General features: G+C 43.5%; 2 protein-coding genes and 1 non-coding gene across 8 annotated transcripts in view; 2 read left to right on the top strand and 1 right to left on the bottom strand.

The window, feature by feature from the left end:
• The window catches only part of ANLN (anillin, actin binding protein), a 40035-nt gene extending 39831 nt beyond the window's left edge, over positions 1 to 204 (bottom strand). For all 3 annotated transcript variants that reach the window (XM_054725924.1, XM_054725923.1, XM_028154534.2), the window contains exon 1: positions 123 to 204. In XM_054725924.1, coding sequence (XP_054581899.1) covers positions 123 to 140 — 18 coding nt within the window. In that variant the 5' untranslated portion in view covers positions 141 to 204. The remainder of the gene's footprint in view (positions 1 to 122) is intronic.
• The window catches only part of MATCAP2 (microtubule associated tyrosine carboxypeptidase 2), a 37365-nt gene continuing 18656 nt past the window's right edge, over positions 73 to 18781 (top strand). For 2 of the 4 annotated variants that reach the window (XM_054725925.1, XM_054725926.1), the window contains exons 1-2: positions 73 to 209; positions 4884 to 4953. In XM_054725925.1, the coding sequence (XP_054581900.1) occupies positions 93 to 209; positions 4884 to 4953 (187 nt within the window). In that variant the 5' untranslated portion in view covers positions 73 to 92. Of the gene's footprint in view, positions 210 to 4883; positions 4954 to 16999; positions 17230 to 18781 lie in introns of those variants that run through there. The other 2 variants (XM_008150720.3, XM_028154552.2) reach the window with 1 other exon arrangement.
• Positions 8532 to 8726, top strand: LOC129151539 (U2 spliceosomal RNA). Its single transcript, XR_008558198.1, has one exon. It is a non-coding gene; the product is annotated as a U2 spliceosomal RNA (small nuclear RNA).

Genomic DNA, 18781 nt, shown 5'->3' on the forward strand with positions numbered 1-18781 from the left:
AGGCTCTGCGCACGCGCGCGCACGCGCTCTCCGCCCGGGGGTCCCGGAGGTTGACAGGGGGTGGGCAGGGCGGGTGGGGGCCGAGGAGGGTCATGCCCGGCTGCGCCCGCAGGCTTTCTCACCTCCGTAAACGGGTCCATCGCCCCGGGCTTCGCGTGTCGATTGCGAGACGATGGAGACGGTGGTTCAAATTCAGGAAAAGGAAAGAAGTGAGTCCCGGTTCGGTGTGTCGCTCGGAGAAAACGAGGAGTCCGGGGCCGGGACACTCTCCCCAGCCTGCGCTCCTGTCCCCCGCAGCCTCCAGTGTGGGACTCGGGCTCCGGCTGCCGTTCAAATTTGAATTTCAGCGCCGGGAGCCGCGCGCATGCGTGTGGGGGGGGCGGGGCGGGGCGCGCCTCTCCCCGCCCCCGCACCGGGTCACGTGGCCTCGGCGGCCGGGAGGTTCCCAGGGTGGCTCTGCTTCCCTAGCTCGGCCCCAGGCTGCAGCCCGGCGCCGGGGATCCGCGGGAGGTGCGGTGCTGCTGGTACAGAAACCGCCTCGGGCGCGAAGCCCCACCTTCAACGTTCGCTCACCCCACCCGATCCCTTCCCCCGGGCTGGGCTGGGGCGTTCCGCCTGCCTTCATTCCTCCGGGTAGGATTGAGAGCCCTAGGTTCGGGTGAAATCCCCGTGGGCCTCTGGGCCTCCCGAGGCATCCTCTCCGCCCGCCCTCACATCACCCAAAGGGGGCTGCAGGCTTGACCTTCTTAAGGGGCAGGTCTAGTGCGTCCCCCGGACACTTGGGGTTAATGACCGCTCACCCACCTTGGACGCTGGAGGCCGTTCTCATTGGGAAAATAAGGCCAACTTGAACAGGCTTTGTCAAGAGTTTATGCCCATTTGCGCCCCTATTTTAAATCCTGTCCAAACTGGCAAGGATGGTAGAGTTGGAAGGATTCAGAGAAAGCGATCCACTTTAATCCTTCCTTTTACATCTCGAAGAGAGGAGATCCTGAGATATTAGGTAACCGGTCCAGGAGAAATGAAAATCCACTCTCAGCTCATGGTCTGCTTCCCACCTCTAGATCAAGAAGCTGTGTCTCAGGATTTTTGTTTTTTTTCATGATTATTGCTTATAGATTACTCACAATTGTAAAATACGTTACCTAGCCACTGTGTCAGATTCCTTTCTTAGCAAGTTTGTGCTAGCGCTTTAGTAACAGCTCTTGACTTGTTCATTTGAAAAATAACACCCTGTCGATTAGAGTGCCCAACAGCTGAACCAACTCCCACGTAAGATGTTTCCGTATATTTAACAGCTTTTGCACCTTAGCAGTCAGTAAACATTACAAAACGTATTTCACCAATGATATCTCTAATCGGAATGTTGATGCTGTGAGTTGTAATGAGAAGAATCCAGGGTGTGAGGTAGGAAGAAAGTGCTTGGGGTCTTGGCTGCACCAGGACCCTGTGGCCTGTGGCTTTAGGCAAATTGTTTAACCCACTGTTTCTGAAACCTTTTTGGGGGAGTCATGAACTCCTTTACAATACAGTTCAAGTTAACCCTCAACCTAGAAAAATGCCCATTCAGTCATAAACTATATAACATAGGAATTCATGACGTTCGTGGTCACACGGGTTAAGAATTTCTGATTTAGCCTCTTTGGGTTTTAGTTTACGCATCTGTAAAACAGGAATGATCAACTGCCCTTTCTCAGAGTTGTTTGTTAGGAGGATCAAGTGAAAAACTGAGAGAGATCCAAAAGTATTCTGTAATAAGTAATAAGGCACTATCCAAGTGTTTGGTGTATCGAGCTGTTAAACTTTAACTCAAAATATGCTACTTAAGAACCAAAGAGAAAAGATGGTTGCATTTTTTTCAAATGCTAGACAGGGAAAGGGTGTGTATATTAGCAGGAGAAAGTGTATGTTTTAAACAACATTGAAAAATGAGTCATCAAAGAAGAAAAAAAAAAAGCAAGAAAAATGAGTCATTAGAAATGTTATGTAGCCTTGTGCCTTCTGCCTTTCTCTGAGCCTCAGATTCTTTATAACTAGATTCTAGGTAAGACCAAAAGATAGATAAAGCACCTAGTACAACATAGCTACTTGAACATTTTAGTTTCTCTTTTTCACAGTCCCCCTAAGTCTTTGATCTTTGCCCTGATGGTGATGATGATGATGATGATGATGATGATGATGATAGCAACCACCTTAACAATAACTACAATTTGTTAAACACGGACTGTGCCAGAAACTGTGCTAGGTACCCAGCTCCACCCTTCAGGAGTACAGCACGTGTCTTGTCTCCTAACGTGTCTCCTCTCTTCCACTCTTAGCCCTTGGTGGTTCATTCTTCAGTTTATAAGCTAGAATTACTTTTTCTCCTTTTAAAAATTGTTATAAAATATGTCCAGTTTACAAAAAACATAGTGAGTAAAATAATCATGTACCTAACACCTAGCTTATAAAGTATGTAATCTCATAATTGAAGTCTCCTGTGTCCTTCCTTAATACTATTCACCTTCCACTCCCCAGGAGTAAAACTATCCTGATTTTCATGTTTATCATCCCCATGTATGTACCTTTATTATATCTACTTATAGACATAACAATATGTAGTTTTACATAAATTTTATTATCATTATATAATATTTCTGCAATTTTCCCCTCAATATTCTCTTTATGAGAGCCAACCTCATTAGTAGTTCCAGCTGCATTCATTCATTTTTTACTGTTGTATACTTGTAACTTATGTATCCTTTATCCTATTAACAGACATTTCCCTCATCTCCAATTTTTCATCTCCAAGATTCCATGATGCCATGAATATTTCTATGTCTCTGTATACACATATGCAAGATTTTCTCTAAAGTAATATAGGAATTAGAGGATCATTTCAATCAATATTTTTCCAACATTATTGCCAGAAGCTAAAAATAAAAGCAACAACAAAAAAGGTAATAGGAATAAATTAAAGAATTTAAAGATCTTCATGGAAGCACTCTATAAATAAACATTTTTGGAAGATATAAAGTACACCTGCCCTAGCCAATTGTCTCAATGGATAGAGCATTGGCCTGTGGAATGAAGGGTCCTGGGTTCGATTCCAGTCAAGGGCACATACCTCAGTTGCAGGTTCGATCCCTGGCCCTGGTCAGGGTACCTGTGAGAGGCAACCAATCCATGTGTCTCTCTCAGACTGAAGTTTCTCTCTGTCTGCCTCTCCCACTCTCTATAAAAATCAATGGAAAAAGTATCCTCAGGTGAGGCTTAACAGGAAAAAAAATTAAAGTAGGCCTAAATTAGTGAAGATATATCATGGTCATGAATGCAAAGTCTTGATATCACAAAGATATAAATTTTCTCCAAGTTATGTGATAAATTCAGTATGATTTCAATTAAAAATCTCAAGAGGATTTGTTTTCCTTTATGGAGCTTGACAATCTGATCCTAAAATGTATAAATGGTATCTTTTAAGTTATATTTTGAAACTATCCATTACTGGTATAAAGGAACATAATTAATCATTGCAAACTTACGAACTATGAGGGATCTTTTTTCCATTGATTTTTTTTTGGGGGGGAGGAGTCTTTTTAAAATGTAAATCATGCAGTGTCAATTCCTTGTTTAGAGTCAGTTTATGTCTTACATTGCAATTAGAATATCCACATTCTTTATTATATCTACAAAGCCCTACGTGATCTCGACCCTTTCTACCTACTCCTAATATCCTCTGAATATCATAATACACTCCCTTTTTCCCCCCACTAGTTTCTAACTCCATAGGCTTTATTCTGGTCATTAAAAAATGGTAAATTCTTTCCTGCCTCAAGAACTTTCCACTTCCTGGATACTGCTCCTCTAGATATACCCATGTCTGTCCCCTCATTAGTTGAGTCTAAGCTTGAAATCGCTACCTCCTCAAAGAAGATTTCCCTGATCCGATGGCCACACCCCTTTTCTATGCTCCCCCATCACTCTTCATCCTGTTACTCGATTTATTTCCTTTATTGCATTCACCACTTATATGGAATTACTTTAGTTCTGTATTTCTGTTTCTCATTTAACTCTCCTACTAGACTGTAAGCTATGGAATGGCAGGGGCTTGTCTTGTTTATAGCTGTAACCAAGCATTTTCTGGGCTCACAATATATGTTGAAGGAATGGATGTAAGGTGACTGTTATTCCTATTTTAGAGATGTGGAAACTGAGATACAAAGAGGCTGAATGATGGGCCTAAGACCATCACCATATAATTTGAACCAGATCTACCTGATTTCAAATCCAATTCTTTATACTCTTAACATTTCCGTTAATTTATTTATTTTGATCACCAAAGTTATAATACTGATATGTGTTCCCTTGAGCTATTGCGAAAGTGCTAAATAAATACCAACCATGTTTTTTTCCCTTGGAATTGCTTTCTTTAAAAATGTTTTTTAAATGATTAAGTTAGGAGAGAAAATAAACATGTGCTATATTTGCATGATTATTAGCAGTTAGGCTATACAGTTTGACCTAAATGATGTTAATATTCTAAAAATCATCAAAAGCGTCTTCCCTAGTTATTTAAATAAAAACCACAACCTCCCAAGTTATTTAGGTAAAGACCACAGATTATTACATTAATTTAAGAATAGAATCAAGACCCTGAAGCAGAGATAATGAGAGATTAAAGGTGGCCTTCGTAAATGAGTATTTGGTCCTTCCTTTTCAACAAAGGAAATAGTAATCATGTCTCTCACAGACAAAATTGATGGAGGAATGAAAAACACAAAACTCAAAAGTGTTTACTTCAGACACTCCAAATGGCATATATTTACAGTTAATTTTTCAAAATATATTTACACATTTCATTCACAAAATAATTACAATGCCATAAAATATTCTTATTTTTACAGAGCGTGAAAAGGCCAAGATCTCACCATAAGGCAGTGGCAAGAAAAATTCAAGTCAAGTCCTCTACTTCAGGTTATCTTGCTGAAGAGCCACTTCTTTTATACAGTTATTATAATGAAGAAATAAGAACCATCAAAGGATGTTATATACATGTTACTGAAAAGGGCCATTTTATTTGTTATAATCTCTGCTATTAATGGTACTTAGCATTACATTTTATTGGTGCTTAGCATCAGACTTTTTTCTCTCTAATTGAATCAGTGACTTAAAGTTTCACATGCCAAAGCGAAGGAAAACAGATTGTGTTTGCTGAACATAGTGTATTGTTTCCAAAAAACAATGCAACTACAGGCATATTTCCTTTATCTTCCAAACACTTCAATAGACTACTTTCAAAATTTATGCAGCTTTAATTTCTTCTTTGTTTTTTCAAGTGGTTAATAAGGGTATTAGGGGATTCACTTTTTAATGTTTTTCATTGATTTTAGAGAGAGAAGGAGGGAGAGGGGGAGAGAGAGAGAAACATCAATGGGCTGCTTCCTACATGCTCCCCACGGGGGATCCAGCCTGCACCCAGGCATGTGCCCAGACCTGGAATCAAACCAGTGACCTCTTGGTGCAGGGGATGACGCTCAATCCACTGAGCTGGGCTAGGGAATTCATATTTAATGGACCACAGTAAATCCTTTCATAAAGAGGAAGAATTCTTTTATGTACTTATCACACTGTAATTCATAGATTGATAACATTACTTTTCCATATCTAAATTTCTGAAAGCTATATTCACAGATTCTATTTTTAAAATTTTAGCAATCCCATATTAAAGTAGCTCTTTTTTTTAAATAAATCTTTATTGTTCAGATTATTACAATTGTTTCTCCTTTTTCCCCCCATATTTCCCCACCACCCGGTTCCCACCCCCCCCTGCTCTTACCTCCCCCCCGTTGTCCTTATCCATAGGTGTATGATTTTTGTCCAGTCTCTTCCCGTACCCCCCACACAGACACCCCTTTACCCCTGAGAATTATCAATCCACTCCCATTCTATGCCTCTGATTCTATTATGTTCACCAGTTTATTCTGTTCCTCAGATTTTTAATTCACTTGATTTTTAGGATCACTTGTTGATAGATATGTATTTGTTGTTCATAATTTTTATCTTTACTTTTTTCTTCTTTTTCCTCTTTTTAAAGAATACCTTTCAGCATCTTACCTAATAATAGACAAACATGTAAATGTACCTCCGCTATGCCACCAGCCAATCAGGAGTGATATGCAAATTAACCCAACAAAGACAGAGGTTAATTTGCATACACGGGTGCTGAGTGATGAGGGTGGGTGGAACGCTTGCGTTGTCGCCATGGCAATGACGCAGGTGTTCTGCCCCACCCCTGGTCTCAGGGCCTCTGGGCAGTGTGGGAAGGCGGGGCTGGAGCAGAAAGAGGCGGCTCTGGGGCCTGATCGGAAAGGGGCTGGGCCGGAGTCGAAAGGCGGTGCCAGCAGCCAGGGAAAGGAAAGCCCATTTTAGCATGAATCTTCATGCATCGGGCTTCTAGTTTCATATAATACTGGTTTGTTGGTGATGAACTCCTTTAGCTTTTTCTTATCTGTGAAGCTCTTTATCTGCCCTTCAATTCTGAATGATAACTTTGCTGGGTAGAGTAGTCTTGGTTGTAGGTTCTTGCTATTCATCACTTTGAATATTTCTTGCCATTCCCGTCTGGCCTGCATAGTTTCTGTTGAGAAATCAGCAGACAGTCATATGGGTACTCCCTTGTAGGTAACTAACTGTTTTTCTCTTGCTGCTTGTAAGATTCTCTCTTTGTCTTTTGCCCTTGGCATTTTAATTATGATGTGTCTTGGTGTGGTCCTCTTTGGATTCCTCTTGTTTGGGGTTCTGTGTGCTTCCTGAACTTGTAAGTTTATTTCTTTCACCAGGTAGGGGAAGTTTTCTGTCATTATTTCTTCAAATAGGTTTTCAGTATCTTGCTCTCTCTCTTCTTCTGGCACCCCAAAAATTTGGATATTGGTACGCTTAAAGCCATCCCAGAGGCTCCTTACGCTATCCTCGCACTTTTGGATTCTTCTTTCTTTCCGCCTCTCTGGTTGGGTGTTTTTTTCTTCCTCATATTCCAGATCTTTGGTTTGACACTTCGGGTACGGTGGTCTACAGTTGAGTGTCTGTATATTCTTTATTTCAGGCAGTGTATGCATAATTTCTGACTGGTCCTTTTCCATTTTTTTGGTATTCTCATTAAGGTCCTTGAAGGTCTCTTCAAGTTTATCAGCGGTTTTTAGAAGATTCTTGAGTAACCTTATAAATGTGGTTCTGAACACTGTGTCGTCCATTAGTTTGCTTTCCTCCATCTCTCCTACTCGTGACATACTTCGGTGTCTCCGCATTTTGGCTGCCTCCCTGTGTTGATGGAGTGGCTTTGTGTGGTCAGTGACCTATAGGGGCCGGTAGCTCAGCTTCCCCAATCACTCTAGGTGGTCACTCTTGGTACACCCCTTTGTGGGCTGAGTGGAAAGTCTTGGTGTAGTTAAAAGCCTTGATTGCTGTTGGTACACTGGGAGGAATTGACCTCCAGGCCAATTGGCTGTGAGGACCTGCTGTGTCTATAACGGAATAATTGCTGTGCTGGAGACACAGTAGGGCTTTGGTGCTCACTGAGTCTGCCTCTTGAATGTGTCCCTTATGAGAGTGGTTGAAATCTGGTGTCATCCACACCGACCACTAGATACCCTAGTGTCTGGATCTCTAATGGGGTGCAGGTCTGAGGCCTCCCAGCAGGAGCTACAGCAAGAGCTACAGTTTTCTCCTCTTTGCTTGGGTGGTTTTGGAGCAGTCTGACTGGAGCTGCAGTTAATTTGGTTGAGCTGCCACAGAACAGGCCATTTATATGTAAAAGCCGCTGTGTGGAGCCTGGGCGGGTTTGTAGAATGTGCGGGGCGGGGTCTCAGGGCAGGGTGGGCTCTCAGGGCGTCACTAGGCTGGGGCGTGGCCAACGGCCATGGCTGCCTTCAGCCGTCTCTGCCTTTCCGCATTTCCAAGTCCCCGTGTCCCGCGCTCCAGCGCAGCAAACCCTGATCGCTGGGCACACCTCTGCAGAAAAGTCACTCTCACTCTCCGACCGATGGCCGAGAGTCCAGCTTCTCCCCGTAGGCGTCTGGGTCCCCCGTGTGTCCCCAGAAACTGGAGTTCAGAGTGATCAGGAGTTTGTCTCCCTTCGGTTTGAAGAAAAGCCGCGCGCCCAGTCGCCCGCCACCAGCCTGCTTCGCACGCGCCTCCGTATCTCAGCTCTTCAGCGTTTGCGCTCCCTTCTCTTCTTAGTTGTAAATCTACCACTCAGCCAGCTTTCCCGTGGTTCTGGGTGGTAGACGTTTTGTCTTTTAGTTGTATTTTTGAAATTGTTGTGCGAGGCGGCAGTTTAGTTGTTTAACTTTGCCGCCATCTTGGTTCCTCCTAAAGTAGCTCTTAAATATTTCAAAATAGCAGAAGCAAATGTTTCTTAAACATCAAATTTTCTTTATTGAACAGCAAAAATAAAATCTCCTTAAGTTTGATATAATAAGAAGGTTCATTGTACTCCACTGATGTCTGTTGTGAACTTCTTTATTTTTCAAACATTTCAAAAATTTCTCTTTATTATTGTTTCTCGGCTTTTTGGCTAAGATCAAGCATAGGTATTCTATTTTAATCAGTTTAACATCTGATACATTCTATATCTGTGGGCAACATATTGGATGGATTTTTGGAACAGGGAGATGGAATAGGAGCTTGCTCCGTCAATAAACAAAAAGTTTCTCTCCTTACACACTACTTCTAGACCATGCTTCTTCTCCTCTCTCTTTAACCCTTCCAAATTTTTGGTGTTCATGACATCCACATTCATTCTCTCTCTCTCTCTCTCTCTCTCTCTCTCTCTCTCTCTCTCTCCTCTCCCCCCCCCCTCCCCACACACATACATACTTACATACATACACACACATATATACATATATTTACTCTTAAATACATCACAATATGTATATACATGGTGGGGAAAAAGTATATTAACAGTTGTGAGCCTATGAAATAGTTTATTCTTGTATTATTATTTATTAACATTATTTTCCATACGAACAACTGTAAACATACTCTTGCCCCACCCTGTATATACATACTATGATGTATTTAGGAGTAAAGGGGCATCATGTTTGCAGACTACTCTTAAACAGTTCAGAAAAGAGAGAGAGGGAGAGGAGAGAGAAAGAGAGAGAGAGAGGGATAGTTATATAGTTACTAGAGGCCCAGTGCACGAAATTTGTGCACTTGGGAAGGGAGGCGTTCCCTCAGCCCGGCCTGTGCCCTCTTGCAGTCCAGGAGCCCTTGGGGGATGTCCAACTGCTGTGGAGGTGGGAGAGGCTCCCGCCACCGCTGCTGCGCTCGCCAGCCATAAGCTCAGCTTCTGGCTGAGCAGCACTCCTCCTGTGGGAGCGCACTGACCACAGGGGGCAGCTCCTGCATTGAGCATCTGCCCTCTGGTGGTCAGTGCACATCATAGCGACCAGTTGTTCTGCTGTTCGGTCAATTTGCATATTAGCTTTTTATTATATAGGATGTATCTATTGCTCTGTGTGTGTGTGTGTGTGTGTGTGTGTGTGTATAAAACTTTGTTGGCTCCTCTTCCTATGCTTCACCACTAAATGACTAAAACTCAAAATTCTGCTCTTGTCTACCTTCACACATACTCCCTAGGTCAGTGGTCGGCAAACTCATTAGTCAACAGAGCCAAATATCAACAGTACAATGATAGAAATTTCTTTTGCGAGCCAAATTTTTTAAACTTAAACTTCTTCTAACGCCACTTCTTCAAAATAGACTCGCCCAGGTCATGGTATTTTGTGGAAGAGCCACACTCAAGGGGCCAAAGAGCCGCATGTAGCTCGCGAGCTGCAGTTTGCCAACCACGACCCTAGGTGATCTCTCAGTCCTATTGACTTAAAGTACCACCCGTATACTGATGGCTCCCAAATTTATTTCTTTACATGATCTCTTCCCTGAGCTCCAAACTCTATTTCAGCACCACCTATTTGAAATCTTGACTTGTACTCTAACTGCCAGATTGAACTTAACATTTCCAAAATAGAATTTCCCCACCAAACCTGTTCTTCAATCTTCTCCATTTCCATAAATGGCAACACTAGCCATTTATGTTGCTCAAGCCAGAAACCTAGGGGGTCATGTCAAATTCCTTCTTCCTCTCCTCCCACTCTATCCACATCTCCAACCTGCAGATATATCCTGGGTCTTCTACTTCGCTCCCTCTCACAGCTTCCATTTCCCTCTAAGCCACCATCACCTCACTTGGCCCACTGCAAGAGTTTCCTATCTGGTTTCCCTGCTTCCACTCCACCCTCATAGGCATTGTCCTCAGAGCAGACAGTGCAATCTTTTTTTTCTTTTAAATTTTAATCTTTATTGTTGAAAGTATTACATCGGTCCTCTTTTTCCCCATTAACCTCTTCCAGTTGTCTATTAAATCTTAAAAAAAAAAAAAAAAAAAGCCAACTATGTCACTGCCCTCTTTAAAATCCACCAGTGGCTTCTGATTGCACTTAGACTAAAAAGCAAATTCCTTTCCCCGGCCCCTGCCTGCCTCTGGGATCTTTCTTCTGTCACTTTTCCCCAGCTCACTTGGACTCCAACCATGCCGACTTTCATGCAGCCACAGGGATTATGTCAAGATCATTCCCATCTCAGGGCTTTGACCTCTGCAATTCCCTCTACCTAGGATGCGTGTGCTCCCCAATTTCCTATGGCTGACTCTTATCCTTCATCGCTCAGCTCAAAAGTTACTTCCTCAACGAGGCATTTTCTGACACACACACCCCCATATCCACGTCACCACCTACCATACTTCCCTTGAAGCACAGTAATCCCTCCTTTGGAAAACTGCTGTTTGAACTACTCTGTTATTGTGAGATAGTCCCTTATTCTATAAAATAACTGTTTTAGTTTGAACAATAGAAAGAAATAAAAACTTAACTGTCTCACCTTGCAAGCTAGCCATCTAACGTAATAGACTAATACTGATAATAATTTCCATATTCTTATGCCAAGTGCTTTTTATTATGTACATTTGTTCATTATATCTGCAAAAATAACTTACACAGAGCTCTTTGTAAAATCTGCAGACAAAGAGCTCAAAAAGGTATAAATAGGGAAAACTTCCTCTGTGTGCCGCTCAGAGATTTGGGAGACATCGCCCTCTGGGTCCACTGGCATTAATAAAGACTCCTAATTAATTGGCTTGTTAAGGCATCTGGTATCTATCTCGCTGATTTACGATACAACACCCTGATTTACTGTACTTCCTAGCACCTGTCTGTACTGAAATTACATCGTTTGTTAAGCTGATGCCAGGTGGTTTCTCCAACTGTAACATAAGTTCCAAGAGAACTATCTGGTTTACTCACCAGAGCATCCCTGATGTGTGTGTCAAGGACTGGTTGATGTATGTACATCATGTTTACATAGATAGGTGTGTGTGCACTATCAGTAACTTCTGAGGGCAGGACGGTGTCTTTTTCATCTTTTTGTCTTGCACATAGCCGGCACTTAATAAATACCTGTGGAGTAATTAATGTGCATCCTATTTTCTTCCAAATATGATTAAGATGGGCAGTATTTTTGTCTGATTAAAAAATATCTGTCCACCCCAGTCACTTACAACAAAACGTCCTATTTTTTTTTTAATATATTTTATTGAGTTTTTACAGAGAGGAAGGGAGAGGGATAGAGAGCTAGAAACATCGATGAGAGAGAATCATCGACCAGCTGCCTCCTGCACACCCCCTACCAGGGATGTGCCCGCAGCCAATGTACATGCCCTTGACCGCAATCGAACCTGGGACCTTTCAGTCCGCAGGCCGATGCTCTATCCATTGAGCCAAACCGGCTTCGGCAAAACGTCCTATTTTTAAAAACCACTTTCCCAGGACTTTTGTGCTGTTCTGACCATTTTCAGTGACGTGCAAAGGGCGGTTTCACAAAGCATTCTTTATTGGCCTTCCACGTAATGCCTTTCATTCTCCTGAAAAAGACATGCTGAAAGCATTCCATTCTCAGGACAGGCATCCTGAAAGCTCGCAAGCTTCACCGACAATTTTTTTTTTTTAAACCACGAAACCAACGATTCCGTGGGTTTTTGTGTAAGAGAAATGAAGGAACGTCGTGGCCAGCTTGCCCCAGGGCTTTGGTCAATGCCGATTAGAATCGGGGTTAGAATCTGGGGTGTCCCAGCTGAGTTGCTCTGTTGTTTTACAACAGAAGCTGCAGAGCGACTCTCCTCAATTCATGCATTTCCATCACATAGAATGTCATAAACTGACTCCAGTAGAACAGGAAAGTCTTTTCTTGAAGCTTCTCCTCCCCCATTAAATTCTCATGTGAAATTTATATTTTAATGTTCTAATTTTTTAAAGTTACTAAGCTAACTTCTCCTTAAGAAATTAAACTTTTCTCAGTTCCCAGCATAACATATGCTCGATCTGTTCTCAACGAAATGAACTTTTGCTGGAGAAAGTGAAACCTCATAGTTATTTGTCTCTCCCTGGCACTAGCAATTCTTGTGAGCATCCTTCTCCGGTCTCCTCCATCCCTCTTCCTCTTTCTTGGTCTTTATTACCCGTTCCTCCATGGACGGTAAATGATCAGATGTGTTCTCTGTCTTTCAAAAGGAGGATGTTAATCTTTTTTCTTAAAAAAAAAAAAAATCCTCTCTTATACAGAGATGTTTACACGGGATTTTTATTATCCCCAAACCATCAACTGAATAGTTTGCCATGTAGCATGTACATGGAATATACAGATTAACATAAGAGTTAACTAAACAAAAGTTACTGATAAAATAAGAAAACTTTAAGCTCTTTACTCATAAATTAAAATCCCACATAAAAGAATAATATCTCTATTAAAATACCCATTCCCCTATCATTTTTGTATTTAAATTGAATGGAAATCATCATTAAATTGAAATAACCCACAACGTAATGCTGATAGTGCACAGGGAACTGAGCATAAAAGGGAAGTACAGTAGGACAACTAACTACAATGGTATTCTTGGCTAGTATTGGAAAACTTAAGTTTAGGAAAACTTTAAAGAGAGGAGAAGGTGCATCTTGAAAGATGAACACAACTTACTAAAGTCAGTTTTAATATATCTTAACTTTATTTTACTATCAGTGCTTTGAAATGGATAATCACGTCAGTTTTCTTGAAATTAATGGTTTATGTAGAATCAGGTATAAAGATAAAAGTTTCTCAGAAAGATGGAATTGTTCATTGTTCTGGCGCATATGCAAAGACAATGCTGACTCAAAAGCAGCCACGTGGGCAGCTGCAGAGGCCGTGCCGATGGAAATGCTAGGCAGGCATGGCGCGAAGCAGTAATTAGCAGAGCAGATGCAGAGCTTGCCGAGGATGAATAACTGCATAGGCGGGAACGGTAAAAGGAGCCAATAACAGTACTAGTTTTGTATGAAATTAGATAAGCTCTTCGTGTTCATGGATTTGTTAGCAAGAGCACTTCAATGCCTAATAGCACAGGAAGAGTATCTTCTAAAATGCTTTGATTAAATTGACATGCAACTTTATATAATACTTTTCAGTAAAGATATTTACAAATCAAAGTGATACACAAGAAAATGTAGAGTGAACATAAAAATAATTTTGAAAGAAAAGAATGAAATAAGTTAAATGAAATGTTGAACAAGGAGGCCCCTTTAGTGCGCATCATGTTCTAATGTGAGTGTGAGATCTGTATAAACCTTCCCTGCTAGTCAGCCAGGTCCTTGCGGATAAGTACTGTGTCTTTTATGTACTCTAAAAGTACAAGTCCCAGTGCCTGTGTATAAATAAATGGAATGAGTGAAATAATACATTTTGGTGTCTTCAAAATATAATGAAAATGGACAATCTGATTAAGCACGCTTTTGTAAAAAGCATCCAGAGTAAGTCATTTACACAGATGCTGACATATGACTCAGAAAAATCTTTCACGAGTCTTTATATTTTGAGAAACAGTGACTTTAAAAACTAGAAATATGCAGGAGTAATAGATGCCTTTATAGCAAACTTGGAAAGGGGGTTTCAGAGTTTTAGGTCTATAAAGAAGCTAAGGGAGGCATATAAGGAAGCTTGGTATGTACGTTTCATTTACAGCATTTTTCCTTAGGACATATGTTGAAAGGATAATTGCTCTTATGAATGCAAAGGATTCAGTGCTCATTACTATATCAAGTGCTTTAATCTGGAGATTTTTTCTTACATACCCATTTTATATCATTCTATTTTCTCTGAGTTACTATTGAAAATGCATACTTTCTATTGTCTACTTATTCATTAACTTACACATAATTTATTGAGTACCTACTGCATGCCAGGCACTATCCTAGATGCTGGAAATATTGCAGTGAACACCCCCAAATTTTTGCACTTATAGAAATTTTATTCTAAGGCAGAGACAGGCAATAAGACAAATCAGCGAATAATGTTAAGTGTTAAGGGAAATAATGAAGCAGAGAAGGGGGATAAGAAATCTGAGAAAGGAGTGGAATTTTAAATTGCGTGGCCAGGTAAGTCCTCACTGAGACATGGCATTTGGGTTAAGTTCTGAAAGAATTGAAGGAGCTCGTCCATCCATGGGCATCTTGGGGGAGAGCCTTCCAAGCAGGGGAAATCCAGAATGGCAAAGGCCATGAGGTGAAAGTGCTTGTCATAGTTGCAGGGTATTGAGGGTGTCCAGCTGGACCAGGGAGGAGAGAGTAGAGGGAGATGAGATCAAAGAGGTGGCAGCAGGCCAGGACATAAAGGACCTCATAGGTAAGCAAGGAAGCCATTGGAGTTTTACTTAGGGGAGGGATATTATCTCCCAGCCACAGGATCACTGGCCACTGAGTTTTGAGATTAAAGTGAAGAGTGGAAGATGGAAATACAGATGATTTAGGAGACTCTAGCTATAATCCCGATAAAAGATGGTCATGAAGGGTTGAACCGGAATAAGTGGCTGGGTTCCAGATACATTTTGAAGATAGTATTCCCAGGATTTCATGAAAGAACTAGAGGCCTGGTGCATGAAATTTGTGCATGGGGGCGGGGAGGAGGGGTATCCCTCAGCCCAGCCTGCACCCTTTCCAATCTGGGACCCCTGGAGGGATGTCTGACTTGGGATGTGGGATCAGGCCTAAATGTGCAGTCAGACATCCCTCTCACAATCCAGGACTGTTGGCTCCCAATTGCTCGCCTGCCTGCCTGCCAGATTGCCCCTAACTGCTTCCTGCCTGCCAGCCTGATCACCTCCTAACCACTACCCTGTCAGCCTGATCGATGCCTAACTGCTCCCCTGCCATCCCAATTGCCCCTAACTCCCCTCCCCTGCTGGCCTGGTCACCCCTAACTGCCCTCCCTTGCCAGCCTGGTCGCCTCTAACTGTCCTCCCCTGCAGGCCTGGTCGCCCACAACTACCCTGCCCTGCTGGCCTGGTAACCCCTAACTGCCCTCCCTTGCCAGCCTGGTTGCCCCTAACTGTCCTCCCCTGCAGGCCTGGTCACCCCAACTGCCCTCCCTTGCAGGCCTGGTTGCCCCCAACTGCCCTCCTCTGCCAACCTGGTCACCCCTAAGTGTCCTCCCCTGCAGGCCTGATTGCCCCCAACTGCCCTCCGTTGCTGGCCTGGTCCCTCCCAACTGCCCTCCCCTGCTGGCCTGATCTCCCACAACTGCCCTCCCCTGCTGGCCATCTTGTGGTGGCCATCTTGTGTCCACATGGGGGCAGCCATCTTGTGTCCACATGGGGGCTGCCATCTTTGACCACATGGGGCAGCCATCTTGTGTGTTGGAGTGATGGTCAATTTGCATATTACCCTTTTATTAGATAGGATTAGATATGAGGTCATCTACTAGTAGTGATAGTTAAATTTCCATTGTTCTTTCCTAATTGATGAAAAAGACACAAATTCTCACATGCTCTCAGAGTGTGATGTGCCTGCCATAACTTCAGCTTTCTTTTGTTCCTGAGTTTGAATCCTCCCACCCCCAACTATTTGTGTCCTGTTGATGCCAGGAGGGGCAAGTCCCTAGGGAAGACTCCCTCTCTGAGCCAGGGCCGCCCCTTCTCTTGCCCTTCTGCTACATTACTCTCAGCCTTGAGGAAGGGAAAAGAGATGTGGCTCTGAACATTGGCAGCGACAACACTAGCGCATGAGCTCCCCCTAGACCAGTGGTCGGCAAACTGTGGCTCGTGAGCCACATGCTGCTCTTTGGCCCCTTGAGTGTGGCTCTTCCACAAAATACCACAGCCTGGGCGAGTCTATTTTGAAGAAGTGGCGTTAGAAGTTTAAGTTTAAAAAATTTGGCTCTCAAAAGAAATTTCAGTCGTTGTACTGTTGATATTTGGCTCTGTGGACTAATGAGTTTGCTGGCCACTGACCTAGACCATAAGCTTCCTGAGACTCCTTTCATTCCCCTGCTATGTCCTCAGGCCTGTCTCAGGACCTTGCACACGTTAGGCTCTCAAAAACTGTTGAATGGTATAGCCGTTACATTTCCCTTGCAATAATAAATTGAAAAACACACCCAGTCCTATCAAGTAAAATGTGTATTGTGGCATTGAGGCTATCATGCAGGGGTACTCAAATGGTAAATGTATCTGGGCTTCCTCAACTAATAAAAGGTGCTCATATTACCCAGCCCAACCTCAAGTTTTTAGTTTTCCCGCATCTTCTAAGTTAACTAAAGGGCGGAGAAGACTGGCTTTGCAATTCGCAGCTGGGGCTGAGTTTCCCGTCACAACACCCTCCCTCGTGAAGTTACTGCCCAGTTAAGCCCATTTGAATAGCGCACAACCGCCTGTGCGGGTTATCAGTCAGAACGCGTGCGCGGCGGGAGACGCGAGCTGTGCACGCCGGGAGTTGTAGTTCCTTCCCCGTCTGGTCCTGCGAGCCCGTCCCGGACCCGCGAGCGCCCCCCGCGGCGCGCAGGCTCCGGGAAGCGCAGCTCCTGCGGACGCCAGGTGCGTTTCCTAGCAACGGGGGAGCGGCCACGTCACAGCGCGGGTTCTAAACGCGCTACCCTCCGTTGGGCCGCGGTGTGTACCTTCAGACACCTGCGTGCTGGAGGGAGCCCTGCTCACGGCCCCGCGTCCGTCTGTCCTGACCCGCCTATCCTGCCCCACGTCGCTGACCGCAACCTCCCCCGCGACCTCATCTCTGAGGACCCGGCCGGCCGCCCGGCTCTCGTCCCCCGCGCCCGCGGAGCCCACCGCCCGCGACCTCGGCCGGAGGATGCTGGAGTCCATTCGCGTGACGGGTGAGTGCGGAAAGGGCAGGCCGCTGGGCTGGCTGGGCGCCGTGTCTGTCCCCCGCTTGCGCGGTCCTGACAGCCCCGAGGCCCAGGTAACGGTAGATGCGGGTTCCGTGCGCGGAGATGCGGGACCAGGAGATGCTGGGGGAGGGGGGAGGGAGGATGTGCGGAGGGGGACGAAAACGGTCCCTTTTCCTTTTGTCACTTATTATCATGCACAGATTACTGGCCCTACAAGTGCACAGTCTAAACACACATTGTTAAATTCTATTTCAAACACAGTAGGTGTCATTAGGCATTATGATGTCCCAGGACATCATTTTCTAGACTGCTCATAAAAATCGGAGCTAACCAAAAGAACACATTTCTATGTATCCGTATTTATACTGCTTATTTGTATGCGTGCTTCTATTTGAAATGATGTTTTTAAAAGGTCACTTTAGTATGTACTATACCTAGGTCAGAAACTTTACTGACTTCATTAATTTTTTAAATAACTATGGATATTAGTCATTTAAAAATTATCTCACGTAATACTAGACTAATTGTCTAGGCCGTGTTCCCAGCATTTGGTTCTGTATAACCTTTCTGCAAGACAGGGCTCATGGTAGTCCAGTATTACGAGGAAGAACAGCAGAGTAGGGGGAAATGCCTGATTCTAACACTAGTGTCAAAATAAATGCGGACAGAATTTTTTACTTCAAGGCATTGCAGTACCTAATAAACCATTTTTTCTCTGAATATTTCATTGTAAAACTAAATTCCTTTCCATATAGTTCTGGTCTTAATTTTATTCTATTTTATTTCATGTTCCATGGTATAAACTATGGAGCAGATTTTGCTCGACCATGCCATTGCTGGGATTGATCTCATTGTTATGTTGGCAGGAAGCATAGACAGTTGCAGGATCTAAGATCTAAGAGGCAACTTAAATTGGCATTAGATTTTGTAAAATGTGATTTGATGCAGATGCTGTTTGCATCTTAAAAGACAATGAAAACGTTGAAAGGTACTTAAAAATACCATACCATGTTTTTGTCTCGGAGCAGGGCTCCCAGCCTGGGCTCTGTTAACATTGAGTTAGTAGCTAATGGTTGGTTGTGGGGCTGTTCTGTGCATGGTAGAATGTTTCCCAGCATCCCCCGCCTCTGTCCACAGGTGTCAGGAGCAACACCCTCCCTTACCCAGGGGTGACAGCCAGAAATGTCTCCAGACGTTGTCAGGTGTCCCCTGGAGGGCAAAATCACGCCACCCGACCCCCACATTTGAGGGCCACTGCCTTATACCATTAGGTTCTGTCAGAGTGACGGTTATTAGGTAACGATTTAGAAGTAAAATCTATTAAAACAACTTCCCCAGGGCATAGCAATCCTTGCAGAGAGGGTGTATGAGTACGATAGCATTAGGGAGTAGATATTAGATAGTCTGACCAACTAGTCAGCAATACAAAGTTGTGTTTTTACAGGCAGAGTTGGAAGTCTGAAGAGAGCTGCTTTATAAAAGAGGAGACACAGTCCTCTTGCCTCAACTCTCTCCCTATCATTCAGTGCAATGCATG

Source organism: Eptesicus fuscus, chromosome 14, assembly GCF_027574615.1.
Source record: "Eptesicus fuscus isolate TK198812 chromosome 14, DD_ASM_mEF_20220401, whole genome shotgun sequence".
Taxonomy (NCBI): Eukaryota; Metazoa; Chordata; class Mammalia; order Chiroptera; family Vespertilionidae; genus Eptesicus; species Eptesicus fuscus.